At 32.7% G+C, this 23,102-nt stretch overlaps 2 protein-coding genes across 5 annotated transcripts in view; one reads left to right on the top strand and one right to left on the bottom strand.

Annotated features, from left to right (window-relative positions):
- The window catches only part of LOC115884290 (tachykinins), a 123,001-nt gene extending 122,309 nt beyond the window's left edge, over positions 1-692 (top strand). For all 4 annotated transcript variants that reach the window (XM_030902829.1, XM_030902828.1, XM_030902826.1 and 1 more), the window contains one exon: positions 3-692. The gene's annotated coding sequence lies outside the window, so the exon portion shown is untranslated. The remainder of the gene's footprint in view (positions 1-2) is intronic.
- Positions 693-4,243: 3,551 nt separating this feature from the next.
- On the bottom strand, positions 4,244-22,681 carry LOC115884378 (exportin-6-A-like). Its single transcript, XM_030902938.1, has 10 exons — positions 22,493-22,681; positions 20,655-20,896; positions 20,045-20,185; positions 18,615-18,759; positions 16,199-16,730; positions 13,509-13,675; positions 13,255-13,449; positions 12,972-13,200; positions 5,962-6,198; positions 4,244-4,810 (listed from the first exon to the last, which is right to left on the bottom strand). Exons 1-10 carry the CDS (start codon positions 22,630-22,632, stop codon positions 4,733-4,735), a joined length of 2,106 nt encoding a protein of 701 aa, XP_030758798.1. The 5' UTR covers positions 22,633-22,681; the 3' UTR covers positions 4,244-4,732.
- Between the last annotated feature and the right edge of the window lie 421 nt (positions 22,682-23,102).

Raw genomic sequence — 23,102 nt, 5'->3', positions numbered from 1 at the left:
AGGATTTCAATCACTGAATGATGAAGCCCATTTCTTCTAGTCAACAGACATAGACTTAAAGACAAATAGTAACTAAAAATATAACTAATTATAAAGAGATACTATATATTCCATAATATATAAAGGATGTTTCAAAATCTAATCTTAAAAACAAGAATTTTTCAAGTGACAAAGAGTATTATTTAAAAAAAAATTATATGTTGTAATTTTTAGTTTTTATGGTAATTTAGAAAATATATTTGTTACATGTTAAGTGTAAAACAGCAGAGATACAATGAAAAATCTAAAAAAATACTTTTTTTCACTTGAAGAAACACAAATTAGGGTATTTAAATTTTTCTTAAAAAAAGGCTGGACATAGAAAAATTTAATAACTAAATTTTCTGTTGTTTTCATTACTTAGTCCGTCCCTTAGCATGTTCTAACCTCAAAGTTACCCCGGTTTATTTTTATTACTAAAAAATATATATTTTGCAGAATTTTTTCATGTAAAAAAATATTATATTTGTATTTTCTACTTTGGTTAAAATTATTTAAAAAAATATCTTGTAGATACAGATAAGTTCTATATGATAAGGCATATAGTAGTTACATATTGTGTAGGTAGAATAAATTTTAACTATATATTTCTGTTAAACTTAAAAAAAACTAATGTTTAAGAATAAAATAAAAATTACTAGTGTTTGAAACGGCACTTTCTAATTTCTTTTCATTATCCCCAAGATATTCCCTAAAATAATAAAAATACCATACGATCGAGAAAAAAAAACGGCGTCAAAGACGGCTGAGGAATGATAATCGATGATAATTTTGTCGAGGTCAAGCCCTAGACTTCATTACTTGACTTTAAGAAGGTTGTAATTTTTTTTATTTATTTACTTTTAGTAAACGATGTCTAGAGATTAACCTCGCCAAAATTATCGTCGATTGTCATTGCCCAGCTGTCTTTGACGCCGTTTTTTTTTCGATCATATGGTATTTTCAATCAAATTAAGTGTATACTTTCTTCTTCTCCAAGTGAAATGAAGATCGCTGTCATTTTATATGTAAAATTAAATAGGAATGTAATCAATCATAGTATCTAAGCCAACTGGACGCTCTTTTTTTTCGATGATACCATATAATTTTTTTATCCAGATCTACAACGCCTTAAAATACTTGCCGTATGATCGAAAAAACAACGGCGTCAGCGATGGCTATGAAATGAAGATCGCTGTCATGTTACATGTAAAATTATATGAGCAATGTCATCGATCGTCATTTCCAAGCCAACTGGACGCCGTTTTTTTTCGATCATGCCGTATGTACAGAGCGATTCAAACTTATTTTTTGATTAAACTTGTAATAGAATGCTATAATACCGTATGATCGAAAAAAAACGGCGTCCAGTTGGCTTGGAAATAACGATCAATGACATTCTCCATATAATTTTACATATAAAATGGCAGCGATCTTTATTTCATAGTCATAGTTTTTTTTTTAAAACATATTGTATAAAACTTATTCAAAAAGAGGATACCAATGAAAGTAGCACTTGGGTCTGTCATTTTAATACACAACTCAACTAAACTATATTTACTGTCATTTTTTGACAGACTCATTAGAACAGACTTTACTTTACAGATCATACCTCGACTTATATGAAAAGTAAGAAAAACCAAATTGAACAAAAACAATTTGATCTAATGGTTTTTTTTATTATATAAAAAAGCCATTTCTTGGCTCTTACAAATATTACACAAAATTGAGCGGATCACATCGGCCTATAAATACTTATTTATCGTTAATCTACGGGGTGTTTTATTTTCTTCAATTCAATATAAAATATTCGTAGAAGAAAATACGAAAAAAATATATTTTTTAAAATTAAATAAATCAAATCTGTCAAGTAATGATATGCTTGGCTGTATGTCATTCTTCCTTTGACAGATAAACTTAACAATACAGTTTTTTTTTACTTAAGCTTGATTTTCATGCGTCCGTTATTCGTTGATACGATAGTACGACGGCGCTCTGATTCACTATAGCGTTTTCGCGCTACTTTTTTGACAAGATTAACCTAACCTTAATAAAAATATAATAGTACAAGAGCTAGCAACGTCAAAAAAACGAGAATTTTAAGAAAGCTTGTTCTTTAATATATATTTTGCTATGCTCTCCTGGCCAGAGTGCGGGCCGTCTGGCTGCCAGTAGACTACTGCGGTTCACTACTGCGTAACACATTTGTGTAGCTGTGTACCAAAACTGTAGCTGTTAAAACAACGCAAGGAACTCCACAAGGTGGAGTAACCTCCCCTTTGCTGTGGAGCTTGGTGGTGGATGAACTACTAGACGAATTAACTCTAGCGGGAATACACTGCATTGGGTATGCAGATGACATAGTCATGATCGCTCGGGGGAAACATGAAGGCACCTTGTGTGATATTATCCAAAGAGGACTCCGTATCACTGAGAGATGGTGTAGAACTGTCGGGCTGAGTATCAACTCAGACAAAACCGCGATAGTGCCATTCACCAGAAAGCGAAGTCTGAAAAACTTGAAAAGAATCCAACTAGATGGAAAGGAAATACTGCCAACACAGGAAGTTAAATACCTGGGAATAACCCTGGACAGTAAACTCCTGTGGAACAGGCATATTAAGAACACTACCAGCAAAGGCTCTCATGATATGCAGAAGACTGACCGGAAATAGATGGGGCTGGTCCCCTAACATTTTGCGCTGGATGTATACCATGATAGTAAGACCCATGATTACTTATGGAGCAGTTGCCTGGTACACAAAACTAGAGCAACGGACGGCAAGGCTAAACTTATGCAAAGTCCAGAGACTAGCATGCGTTTGCATCACAGGAGCCATGAGAACCTGTCCAACAGCAGCAATGGAGGTCATTCTAGATCTAACACCACTGCACATTGTCATTGCATATATGCCAATGCGACAATGATTAGAATGGTCACTAACGGAATTAGTACTGGGAGAATTGTCAGATCAGGGGCTTGGAACACCCTCATAAAGGAAATACCACTCCTGCAACTCCCAGTGGACGATATGCCAAGAACCTACAACTTTGAGAAACATCTCAATGTAGTATTGGGCAATAAAAAGGATTGGAAGAGCAAAACGCTTGCCCAGCAGTTAAAAGACCATACCATAACTTGGTATACTGATGCTTCCTAAACCAATACGGGAACAGGGATCGGAGTGTTTGGGCCGAGAGCTAAATACTCCGAACCAATGGGCACTTACCCTAGTATCCTACAGGCAGAAATCTACGCTATCGAAAGATGCGTACAACTTATATTAGATAGGAACTATCCGAAACAAGAAATAGCCATCTTGTCTGATAGCCAAGTAGCGTTAAAAGCGATCAACTCAGTATCAATCAATTCGAAATTGGTCAAAGAATGCATAGAGAAGCTGAATAAATTAGGCAAAGAAAACAAAGTCCTCCTACTCTGGGTGCCTGCTCACCAAGGGATAGAAGGCAATGAAAAAGCAAATAATCTAGCTAGGAAAGGAGCGAACACTCCACTAACTGGACCAGAACCGTTCTGTTTTCCAAGTTGTAACCAACTCAAGGCGGAACTCAAGAACTTGGAAGATTCCATCCGCAACCTGGAATGGAAATCTTGCAACGGTCTAAGACACTCGAAGAAGTTTCTGAGGGCTTATGATCAAGAAAAATCACAGATCTTCCTGGGTTTAAGTAAGAACAATCTTCTGATTGTCACGGGGTTTTTAACAGGACACTGTCTCCTCAATGAACACCTCAGTAGATTGAAACTAAGAAGAAACGGCGAATGCAGATTCTGTGGGGAAAATGGGGAAACACCAGTACACCTCATCACTGAGTGCGCCGAGACGACAACCATTCGTGCCATGAATTTTGGTACGACTGATATTGGAGATGGAGAACTACCCTCTATAAAACCAGATACTGGCTTTTGGTTTGGTTTGGGACTGGGACCCTGGGACTGTATGATGAGTTATGACTCAAGAAAGGGGGACACAATGGATCTGTAAGGTCGCAGTGATTAACCCCCCTCCCACTCATTCTAAATTCATTCTAAAAAACACATTTGTACAGGGTATCACGTTTTTGTGTGTTTTATGGGATTTCTCGTTTACGAGTAGAGATACAATGATGCGATTTTCACATTACTTTGCATCTTTTTTATGAAACTAAATATGCTACACATAGGTTTGTCCCAGCCTCCTTAGTTCCTGAAATACAGGTCGAATTTGTGATGCGCAGTAGTGAACAAATGTTGAATTCAACTAATAAAATTAATATCGTATCGTCGAACAACGGATGCATGAAAATTAAGCTTAAAATTAATAATTTACCTAAGGCACGTCCACACGTAACGTTTTACCTGTCAGTTAAAGACGGGAAACCGTTTAGAGTACTGAAATTAAAATTCAGTTCAAGTAAAATATTCGTTTTTTCGTCTACACACAAGATTTTACTTGATTACTTGTTTTGAATGAACAGGCACGACTGACAGGCAAAACCTTATGTGTAGACGATACTTAAAACAGCGGTTATTAAAAAATAAAACACCCTGTATATGTATCATAATTCATACAAATCGTAATTTCGTAAAACGTATCGTTCATTTGATGAAAATAAATTAATAGTATTATTCAGTTAAAATTAATTAAAAAAAATACTAAAGCGTTGTCAAAATAATTACAAAAAAAATGATTATAACAAAATTACATCACTTTCAAGATGTATTGCACATTCGGAAATGCTGATACTCGTTGGCGAAACTCTGTAAGTGTTGCATAAAAGTCGGAACATCCTAAAAAATTAATAAAAGAATTATATACAGGGTGGTCCAAAGTGTATTCCGGAAACTTCGGCAGTGTTTTCTGCAAATAAAAATAAGTAAAAAAATTTGTATAAATGTATGTCCTAAAATGTTTAGTTTCGGAGATACAGGGTGTAGAAGTTTCATTTTTATTTCGATTTGCTCCTAATATTCTTCGGTAAAAAATAAAATACTCTTTTACCTCGCTAAATAATCAAATGTTTTTATTGTGGGTAAAATTTATAGCAGCACTATAAAAATATAAAATGCTTTATGCAACCATTTTTATACGACTTTTATTCTGTTGCTTTTTTTGTTTCTTAGATGTGACCACGTAATACAAAATAAAACTAGTTTTATAATAGTTACATATATAACGCTGTGTAAAATAGTTGCGTAAGAGTTGTATACCCTTTTTATAGAACTTCTATACTACTAAACGGTTGTATAAAAATGGGCCTTTTTTGGTTGTAAAGCTATCATATTACGGTCTTATAGCACGTTATACGAATTGAGGTATCCTATAAAAATGATCACATAGCTGTTTATACAGCCTTTATAAAATAAAATTTGCTACTTGGGAACTATCTACTCTACTTGTTTATTGTCAATATAATGACATCTATTGACTATTTCCATTCTAAATATCTTGAGAACGGGTGCTCGTTGCGATTTTTATCAAGAGACATTTTTTACGTAAAAAGTCACGGAAATGTATATTTTTTCACTCAGTAATTTTATACAGGTATGGACGAGAAAAGTTATTACTCTTCAAAACTGTTAAAACACGTGTAGGTGACGCCCCCTACAAATAGTAGCCATATTGACATCAAAATCCCAAATTTCTCATGTCAAAAAACTCCCAGACACCAATTTTCATTCAAATATTGATGTTAATTCAGAAACTATTTAGAAAAAATCGAAATAAAAATGAAACTTCTACACCCTGTATCTCCGAAACTAAACATTTTAGGAGATATATTTATACGAATTTTTTCACTTATTTTTATCTGCAGAATATGCTGCCCAAGTTTCCGGATCACCTTGTATTTGGTTTTTTGATTCATCTGAATAGAACTTTAAAAGATATCAAAATTTCAAGTATTCCATTTTTCCTCATAAAAATCTAAAGGTACCCTTACACGGTCGGAACTGTTGTTCAGATGACCGACCAGCGTCTCGAACTGCGTCGGCGTGATTCCTTCCAAATTCTGAACGTACTGTGGTAGGAAGGTGTAGAAGAACCCCTGGAAATCCACCTCGGCCATGCTGTATATCGCCAGGATGATGTCGTCGTTTGATAAGCCTTGTCTCTTGTACAGGAGCATGTTCAGAAGAACCCTAAGTAGATCAGAGAGCAAGTGCGTTCGGAATATATTCTAAAAATTTGTAAAAAAAACACTAAATAAGATATTATTACATGAAGATACCAGATTGTTCATTGTAAGTGTGCTATTCGGCCATTTATGGAGCATTACTTCATGGTAAAGCTTACTTCATGGTAACAGCTATTAAATTGAAGGATTTAATGGACATGTTTGAAAAAGTGACTTATAAAGTAATCAAAAAACAATTTCATATATACCACCCAAAATACACACTTCTATGCAAATGCCTAATAATGTTAACCCTTAAATTTCTTTAAGAAGAGATAACATTTTGAACCTAACCAACAATTCGTATTTATAGTGGTTTACAGTAGTTTTGTTAACTTTTCTCTACAATTTCCTGTCTCATAATGTACCGTTTGTGTCGGGGAAGGGATCATAGTTTCATAGTTGTCGATTTTCGAAAGAAATCAGTACATGTATATTATTTCGTCTATTTTTCATTTTATTGATTTTATGGAAAGCACTGTTCATTAAAATGTTGTATCCTATGTTATAGGGCTTGTTTCTCTTCACAATTTCCTGTATCACAATGTACCGTTTGTGTCCGGGAAGGGTTCATAGTTTCATAGTTGTCGATTTTCGAAAGAAATCAGTACGTGTATATTATTAAGTTTATTTTTCATTTTATTGATTTTATGGAAAGCACTGTTCATTAAAATGTTGTATCCTATGTTATAGGGCTTGTTTCTCTTCACAATTTCCTGTCTCACAATGTACCGTTTGTGTCGGAGAAGGGATCATAGTTCCATAGTTGTCGATTTTCGAAAGAAATCAGTACATGTATATTATTTCGTATATTTTTCATTTTATTGATTTTATGGAAAGCACTGTTCATTAAAATGTTGTATCCTATGTTATAGGGCTTGTTTCTCTTCACAATTTCCTGTCTCACAATGTACCGTTTGTGTCCGGGAAGGGTTCATAGTTTCATAGTTGTCGATTTTCGAAAAAAATCAGTACATGTACATTATTAAGTTTATTTTTCATTTTATTGATTTTATGGAAAGCACTGTTCATTAAAATGTTGTATCCTATGTTATAGGGCTTGTTTCTCTTCACAATTTCCTGTCTCACAATGTACCGTTTGTGTCCGGGAAGGGTTCATAGTTTCATAGTTGTCAATTTTCGAAAGAAATCAGTACATGTATATTATTAAGTTTATTTTTCATTTTATTGATTTTATGGAAAGCACTGTTCATTAAAATGTTGTATCCTATGTTATAGGGCTTGTTTCTCTTCACAATTTCCTGTATCACAATGTACCGTTTGTATCCGGGAAGGGTTCATAGTCTCATAGTTGTCGATTTTCGAAAGAAATCAGTACATGTATATTATTTCGTATATTTTTCATTTTATTGATTTTATGGAAAGCACTGTTCATTAAAATGTTGTATCCTATGTTATAGGGCTTGTTTCTCTCTACAACTTCCTGTCTCACAATGTACCGTTTGTGTCCGGGAAGAGTTCATAGTTTCATAGTCGTCTCAAATTTATTATAGTAATTTCATGACATAGATCGTTACCTAGAGCATAGAAAATAACCTAACGGATAAGAAAGGAATCTACGTGTTAATTTTTTGACGCTACATAGTGGCGCCATCTAGTTGAGCAGCGCGTACTATTCATTAAATGGCGGGAATATAGCGCTAAAAGCAAAACTTATAAATTGAAATTTTATAATCTAAACATTAAATCTGCTAAGCAAAATGACCAAATTGAACTTATGCCGACAAGTACAAATTATTCTACTTTTGTTTCATTTATTTATAAATAAAAAAAAAATATTTTTTATATTTTTCGTATTTATATATATAAACGATAAAATAATTTGTAGATGTTAGCTCAGAAAATTGGTCATTTTAGCTTTAACAGATTTATTGCATAGACTTTTATTAACAAGTAGGGATTGTATTATTGATTAATCTTTTTTTTAATTATTTATGACAATTTGGCGAAGTAAAATAAAACACAAAAAATAAACACAATTAAATATTATATATATTACAAACACAATTATATATTATTTCATTTATTTTTTAAATGTTTCATACGTCTGTATGCCTCAAAACAATTCATTTCTAATATATTTTTGCTGTCAGGATTCAGCTTACCCATTAATATATTATTTAATTTTTTAACATAATTATATATGTATATTTTGACAAAATGGGAGAAAATAAAAGTTTCTATTTCCTCTCTGTGAGGGCACTCTTCAAAATTAAAATTTATTTTGCACCTTAAAACGGATATAATTCGGACTCGTATATTGGTTTTATCAATCGCAGAAGGTACGTAGCTTTGTAGCATTTCATAAATTTTAATAATATTTTTTATAAGGTCAACATTGGCATAAACTAATTTTTTTACAAATGGGTCGTATTCTTTAATAGATACAAGTTTGTGATGAAATTCATCAATATCTGCGTTGTTGTGTAACAAATTTAATTTACAAATGTCACAACCTGTTATTTTTTTAAATAAATGATTACATATAAATCCGCTGATGTAGCTTAATGTAGCCTTTTCAATTTGTGTTACATCTTGTAATGTAACTTCAGGTGGATGCCAGCGATCAGGTACTTGAATTTCCTGATTATCTTTATTGCTATGTAGCATTTCCCTTAATGTGGACAAACAATGTGACATATCGTCTTCACAATTTGCCGTTTGAGGGTGGTATCTAATGTTTTTGACAATCAAGGCTTTGTAAAAACTAGCAAAAGCAGCACATGTAGGATTTGTATTTCTAATACCATATTGTCTTATTTGACAAAAGAAATTTTCGAGCGGATCTTGGTTAAACATGCGTGGAGCAAATGCTTTGAAACCATGAACCATTAGAATTCTATTTATTTGTATAAATCCCCTGATAGTTTTTATCCAACCATTTAATACTGGTGGCTTGGATCTATCTGTTGGTTTTGATTTTATAAATTCCATGGTTTCTAAAACATTTACTGCACTTCTCCAAAACCTAACATGGGCTGATTTGTCGGACACAAAACCTCTTAATGGTTTTCCTGCACTTGACTGTCCAAAACTACCATTAGTGCTGTCAAACAGGTTATCAAAAAATATTAATAATTCGGCAGTATCTAATGCACTCGCATCCAACTCTGAAGCTCCATCGGCGGATTTTATTCCTGATATTGCACAGTATTTTATTGCAGATGCCACTGTTGCACTAAATATTTGTGCTGCAATAGAAACTTTCATTTTTCTCATTTTATCTTTGTAGATATGTTGATCTGTTATTTTTCTCATCACCCGTATATTATTAGATTTGTCTATATTGTAGGCTTTAATAATATGTGACCACGATCCTAACATTTTTTTATTATTTAGAGTAAATGATAAATTTTTGTTTAAAAAATTATTTCTTGTGCTTTTTACAAGATGCGGTGGATCAAAAAGTGGTAAAACTGGTCTATCCTTTATGTAAAGCACTGTATCATCCCAATTTTCATTATTGGATATTTTTTGCATTCTTGTCTCTTCACGAAGCAAACTTATAGCTTTTACATTATTAGGACCTTGGTCACATATTAAACCTACTAGAGTCAGACCAGCTGAGATTACTTTTTCTGTAATAATTTTAATATAAAAAACAATTTCAGCTGCTGGCATAGCAGATTTATTAAATATGTATGCTACAGGCTGTTTCCATTTACTGAAAACTCCCCGTAACATAAAAACTGTGACATGATCAGCCACATTTAGATTTTTGGTAAAGCCTACTACCATATCCAAGTTATAATTGTAATCTAAATGTGGCTGAAGAGACATTTCGTCAAAAATTAAATTACAATATTTATCTTTGTTTTTCATATTCTTGGACATATTTGTAATACTAGTAAAAATTGACTCTGAAATGCCCATTTGTATAGGAATTTTTGATAACAACTTATTTAAAGTCCTTGGTGTAGGTAATGAAAATCCGAGCCTATTTAAATTTTTGTAGGTTGTTGGTGATGACTTCCACAGCATCAACGAGTCTAACTTAGTATCTAAGTCAAACCTTTTTCCTTTAGCACTTTTTTCAATGTTTCTAAATTGATTCTGGAAAAATCTTCTTTGGAAAGAACTCATTTTCCTGAACAGCCTATTGCCATTAACATTGAAAATAAGTTTCTTTGCTTCTGATAAGCGCTGCTTAATGGAAGCATTGCGGCGTTTTAATCTGGAAGCTTCTTGTTTCCATTTCCTTGATTCTTTATATAATGCTAGTGTTTTAGGTGACATGTTCTTCTTTCTAGCAACCATAGTAATGCTCTTGTGAGCTGGAAAATAATTTATATTCATTAGAATTAAAGAATATTTTATAAAAGTAAAATACTAATATATGTCATTATGTCTCTGGATTGTCTTTACAAGAGGAAATTTTTTTTATTATTTTCAGAAAAATGCATTCTTCATAAAAAATTTTGCTTGTTCTTAAATGGTTAATCCCCTTTATACTTTTCCAAATTTCCATACCGTTTTAGAGAAAATTCCAAAAACATGGAAATATAGTTGAATTTCTTAAGTTAATTTAAGTCCTAGGAATCAAAACGTGTTTCTATGGTAATATAATTTCGTTTTCATTCTTTGATAGAATCATTGTATATGGATAGAATTTTAATTAACGTCGTAGTTTTTGCCACTTTAAAATGTTATAGAAGTACAAAATTTATTTAGTTCAATGCTATGGAAAGGATGATAATAGTTATCGGAAAATGTGATACTTTTACAAATGTTTAACAACAGCAAAAAAATGCCGTTAATCAAAATTAATAATAGCCATCCATCAATGAATGAAATCGAAAATACCTATATTACCATAGAAACGCCTTCTGATTTTTAGAAAAAAATTCAACTATATATTTTCATACCTTAATTTTCTCTAAAATGGCATGGACATTTGGAAAAATATAAATGGGATTAACCACTTTAAAAGAAGCAAAATTATTTTATAAAAAATGTAGGTTTTTCTCAAAATGTCAACAATAAAAAAGTTTTTCCTCTTGTAAAGACAATACGGAGACATACTGTAGAAAATTTGCTACATATAATTTTTTTAATTCTGCCTTTTTGGAGTTATAACTCTAGGTAATATCTGTGGTACAAGGCATAACCCGATAATATCAAATATGAAATGTGAAATAATGTGCACATTCAGGGACATTCAGCGGCTGAGCAAAATTCTCAGCGGTCAGTTGGCCGCTGTGTTCCCGGAACGCGCACAATGTTAACATATTCTGCCTTAGTACCACAGATATGATCTAGAAGTATAACTGTATATTGTATATACATGCTGAGAAAAAATTAAAAAATAATTACCTGAAGGCTTGAATATGTCACTGACTTCTACATCATGTTGTATGTGCTCTTCTTGAGGTGCAGCTAGCAAAGTTATGTCTTCTAATCTAATTATCTTTTGGGTATTACAGTCCCTTTCCGATAAAGGCAAAGGTCGTTTAAATGAAGGCCCTCCCTGGTCTACTTCCGTTGTGGTAACTGTTATGTTGGTGTTACTTTCCAAAGTATCTATCCCAAATGTGAGTTTTAAAGGATCTAAAAATTAATGTATCGTTTTTACTTGAACATACAACTTTTCTTCTATTTAAATCTATACAATATGATCAAAATGTCTTATGTACAAACATGCTTTGAATAAGCACAGTTAAACACTTCGTATGAAAATTTACATTAGTATTTTATAACTGTAAAAGTCAAAAGTTTACGTGATACCTAATAAAACTTTCTGATAGTATTCCTATTTAAAAGTACAAGATGATCATGCTGGCTTTAAGTTCAATAGTTACAAATGAAAATTCTAATAAGAACTGTTTTTCTGTCAAAGTTATACAAGTCACATAAATATAAACCTTCTGATCACATTGTACCTGTTTGTCGATTAATGAATGGAAAATTATATTTAACTAATGAAGCTAGAACAAATAAAATGTATGTATAATTATTTACCTGGGAGATGTAAAGAGGGCACACAGTTCTTTATTTTCTTTAGTAGCAATTCTACATCACTACTAGTAAAATGCTTATTACAAATATACACTTTCTTGTATACTTGTTCTGGTGTCAAGGTAGAAAATTTAGCATTTCCTGTTGCTCTCCACCAAGACAGGAATAAATCCCATTTATATTTGGGATTAGGAATACGAAATAAATATACATTTTCATCGTTGCGGTAGCTTCTACCACAACCAAACACTCCACAACTAAAATGAGCCATTTCCTAAAAAATAAATAAAAATTAACTACTTTTACAATGCAAAACTATTTATAATAAACTTACTGTTTATACGTACGTTGATATATGCTAGAAATAGGGCACAAGTTAATATTATAGTAATCACGAAAGAAAAAAAAACTCAGCAAACAAACGATCAACACAACATTCGCAAGCAAATAAAAATTTTGAAATCGACGCGTGCCGCGTACTTCACCTGACAGAAAATGGCTGACTTATAGGTGTTTAACTGGTTGCATATGGGATGCATTCAACACCTAGCGCCATCTAGTTCAGCAGCGCTAATTAATTTCTTGAAAATATTTGGCCTATAAAGATTCAGGCCCCTGACCTAGAGCGAGTTAAATTGTTTTACAAAGGGGTAGATCTGCCCCGCCTGGGGTAGCTGTGGCAACACTGCTGTTACCACTTTTCATGACGCTAGCTCGTGTGTCACGGCTTTGAATTTTTACTCACAACGCGCGTAAAGAAGTTTCATTTCAAAAAATACGATAAACCAACGATTACCCACCTTATGATATATCTTTTTATTGTGATTCAAGTCTTGTAATATAACCAGGCTTTTTCTGAAAATATTCACGTCATCAACCAACAGACCCTCGCCAAAAACTTTAAGCACAGCCAACAATTGGTCGGGTCGTTTGGGTATATCTGGACCAACCTCAGTGTCACTACCACCGGGTGAATATCCTAGCATTACTTGGGAATTGTAGAAGTACAGCCAATGAAAATTAAGAATACTAGAAAAAACATAATTCGTGAATTTTTAATATATTACTTACTTTTAATTTTACCTATATAGTAAGTCTAAAAAAGTTAAAAACACGTCGGGACTTTCACAAGCTTGAGGAAGTAATAGCGTGTATATATTCTCCATACACAGTTGAAGAATATCAGGTAAAAAACTTTTGTTTGTCGTTTCCCGAACTACCATACAGAAAATATCCAGGAGTTGTTGGATTCCTGACAAACTGTTGGCTTGCTGTTCACTAAAATCACCGAAATTCATTGATAAAAATCATAGTTTTTGTTTATATAATTTTTTTACCTGATGGCAACTTGTAGAAACACTTGTATGGCGTTTTTAGTAAACTCAGCCCCTATTTGAGACTGTAGGTTTTTCAGTACGGATATGAAAAACCTGGAGAATATTTTGTGTACTTCTGAGTACCTCATGTAGGTTGGAAATAGATATAAAGCGTGGTCCAATGTTGGCTAAAAGAAAGATAGAAAAATACTGTAATTTTTCGGATTTTTTTTCCTCGTTTATTTCAAAGCAGCTAGAAAGATAAGAGATATAGTCCAAAATTGTTGAAAAATTCAGGGTTTGTAGCAAATTTTATGTACTTTTTCGAAACATCACCGTTTCAGGGCTTAAGTGCTTTGTTTTTGTGCGAAAATAGATTTTTTAAGCCATTGTTGTTTAAAACTTCGTCTGTGTCTAATATCGTACTCCTAATGCTAAAATGGAATATGTTTTCTTGTTCTACGCCTTTTAATTAGTCAATAACAGTAGTTTCATAAAAACCGGTGACTTGACCAAAATCGACAATTTTCATTACTATACAGGGTATCCCAGAAATAAGTGCAAGTATTTTAAGGAGGGTAGATCTGATCCTTTGAATAAGAAGACTAAGGAAGGAGCATAATGCTATCCATGTATTCATGCATGGTGGGCGGAAAAAGCACTCTAGGGTGGGGATCCATGACAGTTCTGTTTGACGATTCATTTGACACATTTGAATTTGATTTGAAATTTTATGGATTTGTCAGTCTTTACGGCGCTTATTTTATGTTATTTATTATTTATTCTACTACTGATAGTTGTATAAAGGTAGTATATCTAGATGGAAATTGTGGCAGAACTTAAATTAACAGTGACACTATCGCGATTTATCGAAAAAGACTCTAAAATAGGTCGTTGTGTAGCGTGCGGTAGATCTCGGCAAAAATCGAGTGAAATAATGGAACAACTTTTCGCTAGTAAGTGACTATATAATATACATACGTGTAGTAAACCAATCATTTATGAAATTCACTTAAATTAACTAATTATATATTTTTTCTTGCGTTTTTGCTTTTATTTACTACTTGTCAAAGATTAGATGTCAAAGAATTTAGATACGTCAATTTGAGTTACCTGCTTCAGTAGCGTATCGGATGTTTATGGTTATAAATAATTATTATAACTTATCTATTTTTATTAGAATTTTATATTTTTATAACAATTTTAATAACTACCAACATTTATTCACAACGTAAAATAAAACAACAAATTATTGAGTCTACCCCACGTCTACCCTACATCATAGTTTTACATTTTTTAAATAAAATTAGAACGGCACTGATAAACCGGAATTTAAGTCGGCCATATTTGAGGCCCATCGCGATGGACCTAAGATTTTTGATATGCTCCTTCCTTAGTCTTCTTATAAAGTAAAAATCTATCAAAGAATGAAAATGAAATTATATTACCACAGTTTTGATTTTTGGGACTTCAATTTTGGAAAAACAATTCAACTATATTTTCATGATTTTTTTAATCTTCTCTTAAACGGTATAGAAATTTGGAAAAATATAAACGGGATTAACCATTTTAGAACAAGCAAAAATTTTTATGAAGGATGCATTTTTCTCAAAATGTCAATAATAAAAAAGTTTTTCCTCTTGTAAAAACAATCTGGGGACATACTATAGATAAATAAACTTGACAATCGCTTACCCATTGCCTGGAAACTTATATGGTGAAATTTTGATAAAATAATTTAGTACTCACTAAAAACACGGTACGTCGCTAGTGGTAGGAAAAATAATTTTTAGAGGTTACTAGTTAATTTGGTTGCCTGTGATATGCATATACAGGGTGTTTCCTAATTAATCTAAAAAATAAAAAAAATCGTTAGAAAACGGCTTAAGTTGGACTCTTAATAAGTATATTTATTTTTTTCTCGGCAACCGTTTGATGAACAAGAAAAACTCAAAAGATCAATTTTGTTGAAAAAGGATGGCCAGTCAAGAAAAAAATATATTTTCTTTAAAAAAGCAGTAGTGTACCATTTATGTTAAGTAAAATATCGATTTTTTTTTTAATTTTTAACACCCTGTAGATCAGAAAGGAAGTACTTTAGACCCAATGGTTGTATAAAAATTGTTTTAAGAAGACATGAGGAATCACACCACAATTTTTTAGACTAATTAGAAAAAACCCTGTATATTGTCAACTTGACAATGATTGTTGATACATCAAAAAATACCTTTTCTCTGAAAAAAGCCCGATTTTCGCAGGAAAAATTTTGGTTTTTATTGAATTTGGGCCTGCGTCTGCAAATACCGGTATGTTTTTTAATATTCTATCTCTCTAAATTTTAAATATCATAGTCAGAAATAGTTTTATTATTTATTAACTGTAAAAATGGTATATTTATAAGTTTTGTCAAATATTGTGATTTACTTTCTACCTTGTAGTCAAAATTTATATTTAATAAACTGTAAAATATATATATTCTCTTATGTTTTATTAAAGTTACTCTGATATACTAATATATCAGAGTAACTTTAAAACTAAATCCTTTGAAATCAAATATAAAGATAAAAAATATTTACAGCAGAAAAGGCGAAGGCGCCGGGTTAAACATAGTCTCTACTAAGAACACGGAGGGGCGCTTTGACCCAAAATTTTACTATTAAGTTTCATATCTATCTTAATAGAAGATTATTTTCTTTTATCTATGCGCTTACCTTAATGGCACTTGTCAGTTCCCTCTTGGCACCCACGGGAAACCCCCTACAGTACTCTATCACGTGCGACAAAGCTGGCAACACCTCCATAACAACCCCGCACACCTTGTTCGCGGTACTATTCACCTCCAACTCCTTGAAATCCCTAGTCATCTCCGTGAAGTACATCCCAATCAACAATTTGTACCGCTGAACGATTTCTTGATCAAACGATTTCAAATGCTTCAAAAGTATTTCACAGGCAGCCGAATTGATAGTGTCCCTGATATCGGCGTTGCCGTATCTCAAGCGAGGCGCCTCGGTGAGAATCGTGGCAACGCTGCGTTTGCGTAAGGGGCACAGCCAGCCGGGACGTTTGGACATTTCGAGGAAGAGCTGCGCGGCTGCGCAGCTGATTTGGGTGGGGACTTTGTCGCCGTCTTGGAGAAACGGGATTATGATTTCTAGGAAAACGTCCGAGTCTGGACATGGTTGGTTTCGGGCTTCTAACCAGCCCAGCCAGGTTTTTAGGGAGGCCAAGAGTTCGCTTTGACTAAACCAAACAAAAATTTAATTATTATAGCGTTGTATACCGGGTGTTTTTCAAAAGTGGCAGTCATAAAAAACCACATTTCGTATGTTATAGTCTTTAAAACGAATAACTTTGAATTTGACAGTTCCCGCGGGCTTTTCTAGTGTTAATTTTATTAGGTTAGCAACTTGCGGCCATGCTGAGGCAATGTCGTCTTTAATAGAACAGCCTCGGAGCGAGATTTATGACGTCACGCTAGTTAGATACTACGGATTAATAAATATGTTGTAGAATACATGGAAAACATAATTATTCCTCGTATTTTTAGTTTGTATTTTAAAAATGATATAGTTTACATGAAATATACGTAATATACAGTTAATAAATACAATATAATATATATCTATTTATAGTAATAAATACTTTGGCAAATAAACTATGAACCATACAAATGCAGCAAATATTTTACAATATGGCTGAAATCATACTCCATAGTCAATGTAGATAGTTTTTGTGTTAAGAATAATAATTTGAAAAAATATGTGGTCATCTTTTGACAAGTTTATATTAGTTTATTAATTGCAGTAAACATTATAATATAAATAAATTTTGTGAATGCAAATAATAATACATATATCACTATTAGTAGATATTGAATGTTTTTTGTTAAATTAGATCGATCTTCAAACCCCAAAATTTAAAATATATTTTACATTTTACCCATTATCTTATGTACCAGCTATTCATTATTTGTATATTGTAAAACATTTGCTGCATTTGTATGGTTCATAGTTTATTTGCCAAAGTATTTATTACTATAAATAGATATATATTATATTGTATTTATTAACTGTATATTATGTATATTTCATGTAAACTATATCATTTTTAAAATACAAACCAAAAATACGAGGAATAATTATTTTTTCCATGTATTCTACAACATATTTATTAATCCGTAGTATCTAACTAGCGTGACGTCATAAATCTCGCTCCGTGGCTGTTCTATTTGAGACGGCATTGGTCTAATATTTAGAAATGTCAAAAGCTGATGACATTTTACTTTTGTCAATTATGACATTTCGTGTTGATTTTTCCAAGAAGAGGAAGAACTGTCACTTGTTTTATTATTTTCCTTTTCTATTTCACGAAAGTCAAAAGAGTTACCTATCTGATTCGTTCAGGCACTCAATTTAAAGAATATCAGTAACTTTTTTGATAGAGGGATTTTATATTTGCCATGTTGTTAAAAAATAACGGTCAAAATTCAAAGTTATTCATTTTATAGACTATAGTACGACATAAAAAGAAGTCATTTTGAATAGAACGACATATTATCATATGTCAACTTTTAAGATTTTTGCTTAAAAATAGTATTTCAAATTTCAATTGAGTGTGAATTTGACTGAAAATACAAAGTATGTGCTACCAAATAATTCGTAAAAAATGTTTTCTTCAAATATCTATTGGCATCTTTTAACCGGTCAGGAAATGTCATAAAAACATTAGACGCTCAAATCTATTTTTCCAAGGCTCCTTGATTAAAAATTAGTGGTTTTAACACAGCCATTGCATTCTAGATTGAAATTTAAAATACTATTTGCCTTAAGCGCAAATGTTAAAAGTTGACATATGATATGTCATTCTATACAGAATGTCATTTTTTTATAAAACAAAGTAAAAAAATACCGAGGATTCCATTTAAAAATCAAAAGTTGTAATCGTTTTCCAGTGAAACAGGAAGTGACCGAAAACAATTGAATACGTCAATCAATCTTGATTTATGTCATATACTAACATACCAAATCTAGTTTTTTTTATCAAAAAAAAATAAGAGAGTTATAGTGGTAAGCCAGTTTTCAAAAACACCCGGTATAACACTATGAAATAAATCGAAATACTTACGCGTCAATGAAGTTTCTTGTCAGCTTTGGATTGTTAAACCTAAGCAAGTACGACTTGATTTTCTTATAATTTGAGGCACTTTTTATAGTGTTTTCGATTAGAGTGCATATCAAAGGCGTGGCAGTTCTACCAATTTCTTCAATATCTACAAAAAAAAACATTGTTTTACCTTAGACCCTAGAGAAATAAGTAAATATACCGGGTGTTGCATTGTCGAGCGGGACATAGGAAATTCCATGTAAATTTTAATGGAGTCAATTTATTGGCTTCCCTAATTATTTTAGAGAATAATTCTATTTAGGTTTATTGAAGAGCACTAAAACCCACATTCAAAAGAATAACTTTAGATATTTTTGATTAGCCCGTTTACGAGTTATAGGACAGAACCATATTACGTAGATTCACCTGGTATACATATTTTATATTAAAGCATTCATTTATAAAATATTTCCTTGTTTTTTACCAATTTTTCGCAATAATTTTGCAAGTTATTTTTTATCAGAGTTATTCAAATTTAAAAATAAAAACTAATGTTAACATTTTGAGAGCTGCCGATTTTAGCCTCTTTTTATAATTTATATCGACGACCTATGTTGCCAGATCAACACAAAAGTAGCTAGTCGCGGCCTGCGATTGAAAATTAAGGAAGTATATGAAAAGTGACTAGGTTGAAAAACATAAAAAAATATCAGATGGACCTGCAGTTCTAAAAAGTTTCTTAAAAATTACTAGAAAATCTGAAAAAAAAACACTTTTCTTAGCAAAAAAGCTCACAGGCTTCTTTTACTACGTTTTAATAGTTCAACAAAGATCTGTGTTTGTGTTACAAAATTTTGTGATTAATTGTGAACAATATAACTTTTAATTACATTATTAAACCATGTCGTTGACTTATTAAGAACGTATGTACGAAGTGACAACGTTGGAAAACGTTCTGAAATGGTATCAGATGAACCTGCAGCTCTAAAAAGTTTTCTAAAAATTACTGGAACCCTGAAAAAGGTAAAAAAATTACTATTTTTTGGGAAAATCCTCATAAGGGTGATCTTAATCCTTTTAATAATGCAACAAAAAAACTGTATTTCTGTTAAAATGGTTTGTTATTAATTTTGAATAATATAACCTTCAATTGTGTTAATAATAATAATTGTGTGATTGTGGATTAAGAACGTGTGTATGAAGTGGCAACGTTTAAAAATATCTTGAAAAAAAAACAGATGAACCTGAAGTTCCAAAGAGTCCTAAAAAATTCAATAATTTGATTAGCCCGTTTACGAGTTATCGCCGATTTCTTTTTAAATATTTCTCCTTTCTTACGGCCCTGTATTTACTTATGAGCACCAGTCAAGGTAAAAGATAACTGTCAAATGAAGTTGTCATTTCAGAAATTTATCTATTTTCTTAAAAAATGTCAGGACTTCTGTACTCACCATTTAGATAAAACTGATGTGCTAAACTTGCTAAAGTAAAGGTAAGCGTGGAATAATCACGCAGTATATAAGTTAGTTTTTCAGTCTCAGAATTATTTGAATTGTTGAACCACAATTCAGAGTATTTGTCCAAGATATATTCTTATTATTGCATGATTTAATAAATTGCTTAATCATTTTTAGTAGTATTATTTGCAGTCTAGTCTCATAGTTAGAGTCACTTAAGTTCAAATAATTATAGTAAGATTTGAAGTTCATGGTAGTTGCACTCAACAGTTCGAGGTTAGTGTTGAAGTCTACTTAATAGTAACATCTTTTATGCCGAGTTCATAGAGTATAATCTCGTGGCGCCCTTTTATTAAGATCTTTGAACCCCGACCACTCGGCTGTTAAAATTAAAAGCTAGTGGCCTCTATGCAACTCATCCCGATTAAGTAAACTTGTGTTTTATTGAACTTCGAATTAGAAAAGGACGCGGCATTTATGCCAATTTTTAGTAATGGCGTCTAGAGATAGACATCGCCAAAAATTATCACCGACTGTCATTCCCCAGCCTTCTTTGACGCCGTTTTTACCGATCTCTACGGTATTATTGTTGTCGGTGATTTACTGACCACTTTGGCGCCCAGCAATTGGGCCTCGATGGCCGTTCGCAGGCCGCAAGGTCCGGCTCCGATGACGAGGACCTTGGTGCCCGAGCAGGCCTTGCCCTTGGCGTAGCACTTGTGCGACGCCCTCAGATCGAACTTCTTCCACAGGGCCTTGGCCCTCCACGAGGTCAGGTTCGCCTTCAGCTTCGGGTAGAAGTGCGTGAACACGTTCGGTTTCAGGTGAAGGAATTCGCACATAGACCTGGAAGAGAAAAAAAAATGTTCCATCCAACATTTTATAAATTTAAAGCAAACATCAGAACAGAAAAAAAAACAACAGAAAAGTTACTTTATGAAAACTACAGTTTTTTTTACGTAAATGGTTCATTAATTTTTTTTAGAATCTAGTTTGGATACAAATATACCGGGTGGATCTCAAAAATGGCTCACCCCTATAAATTTTTTATTTTTTCACATAAAATAACGAGATTTGGTATGTTAGTAAATGACATAAATTAGGAATGATTAACGTATTCAATTATTGTTTTTAGTCACTGCCTGTTTCACCGGAAATAACTAGTGCTGGGATCACTCGAATGAAAAATACTCGGTCACCCTATTATTCAAATCCTCAGTATGTCTCGAGGATTTTTGTCAATCCTCGAGGATTACTCGGCACGCAACTAACACCGTGTGTGGCGTACACGCTGAATCGAAAATACAAGGCAATTTATACTGAAATCGTTTCAATGAAGACAAGTAATTCTCCGAATTACTTGTTTTCATTTGACCTGAAAGATTGCTAGAGATAAGTTGATAAGATAATGTTCCTAAGCGCAACCCATAAAAATTTTATTTCTCACATTCAATTATATACGCGAAAATATAAAAAACTATGAAAAAAGCTATAATATTAATAATTCCGGTTTCTTAGGTACGTGCTAACAATGTATGAACAAACAGCAAGTATCGGGTATCGATCGATCGATAAAATTATATGACCGAGGATTCCTCGGATGATCATCCGATTATTGGAATCCTCGTGGATTAAAATCATCCGATTATTCCCAACACTACTTTTAACTGCTGTTTCTCTCTTATAATTCGTTTTGTTCTAGAAAGAAAGATCACCGGAAAAGTTCAGCTTGAAACATTTACTATTTGTTGTGAACATACATTTAATATGGTTATATGTATGTATATGTATGTATATTCTACAAATTGTATAAAATATTAATTTTACCCTTATACTACGGCTATGCCTAAAGAGTTTAAGATACAAAAAATACCATTAATTTTATTATTCTTCTCAGAAAGATGGGTGTCGCAAACTAGTTGCATCATACTTAGTTTTCCTTTGTAATTCATTTACTTTCAGACACGATGTCTGGTTTCTATTGACTTAAGAAATGATCATGTTTGTCCCTTTGCAAACCTACCATAAAATATTATTAAGAAATAGTAGGTACACCCGTGGATTCTCGGAGAGGGCATTCTCATAAAAGCACGGTCGCAGAAGGGACCGAAAGACATTCATAAAAAATCTTTCATAGATCTAAGATTGCTGAATTTTTGTTAGTTAAAATTTATATTTTGTATTAAAAATTTAAAAATAAAAAGTAATATCCAATTAGTAAGAATTTAATTATAAAAAAATAAATAATAACATTCCCAGCACAAGTGGTGTTACGAGTCAAATAGAGAACTACAACATTTGGTGACAGCGACTACAAGATTGGTGACAACGGTGTTCCAACCCAGGATCACAACAACTTGTATCTAAATTAAACCCTAATTTTTTTTTATGGAGCCAGTGGCGTAGAGAACCCTGTAATAATAATATCAAAATATAAATTACCTGTGATAGCCGAGGATGTTTTTGAGGGTGGTCGCGTTGAGAAAAGGCTCGAAGTATTCGTTGGCGTTGGCCGCGTCTTTGCCGGACACAGGCCGCCCCCGCAGGTGGGGCGGTGGTCCTCCGCCACTGTGACGGTCCATCGCTCAGAGCTACGTGCGGGACATCGGACTTTGGGGACAGGTAGCGTGATTATCTGCAAACAAAAATATATTATAAGATTATGTTTCTTGTCTTAACATTAAGTAGGTCTCAATACATATGAAGATTACAGGGTGTGCCATTTTCGTGTGTTTTATGAGGTCTCGTTTATGAGTAGGGATAAAAAATGCGGTTTTCACATCACTGTGAAACTAAAGATGAAATATACACACAGAGTTGTCCTAGCCTGCTTAGTTCCTGAAATACAGGACAGGACGAATTTGGAATTGTTGCATTTTTCGGCCTCCTTTGTATCTCGGATATCTTATAACTTATCGAAAAGGCAAAAACTGTGTTCCGTAGAGATTTTCGTGTAGAATCCAGTGGCTAACTAGTTTTTCGTTGGAAGCTGTCATTTTCATAAAGGCTCGAATATGTTATATATAAGTTATAAGATAACCAAGATGTAGGT

Source organism: Sitophilus oryzae, unplaced genomic scaffold (genome assembly GCF_002938485.1).
Source record: "Sitophilus oryzae breed Bouriz unplaced genomic scaffold, Soryzae_2.0 scaffold_227_pilon_pilon, whole genome shotgun sequence".
Lineage (NCBI taxonomy): Eukaryota > Metazoa > Arthropoda > Insecta > Coleoptera > Curculionidae > Sitophilus > Sitophilus oryzae.
The sequence above is the reverse complement of the archived record's forward strand: the minus strand, read 5'-3'. Positions and strand labels throughout refer to the sequence as shown.

Coding starts and splice junctions, on each gene's coding strand:
- LOC115884378 (XM_030902938.1), bottom strand. CDS start 22,632: ATGGACCGTCACAGTGGCGGAGGACCACCGCCCCACCTGCGGGGGCGG. Junction 13,201..13,254: donor TTTTTAGACTTACTATATAG/GTAAAATTAAAA, acceptor TGTTTTTTCTAG/TATTCTTAATTTTCATTGGC. Junction 6,199..12,971: donor ATAAAAAGATATATCATAAG/GTGGGTAATCGT, acceptor ACAAATTTTTAG/AATATATTCCGAACGCACTT.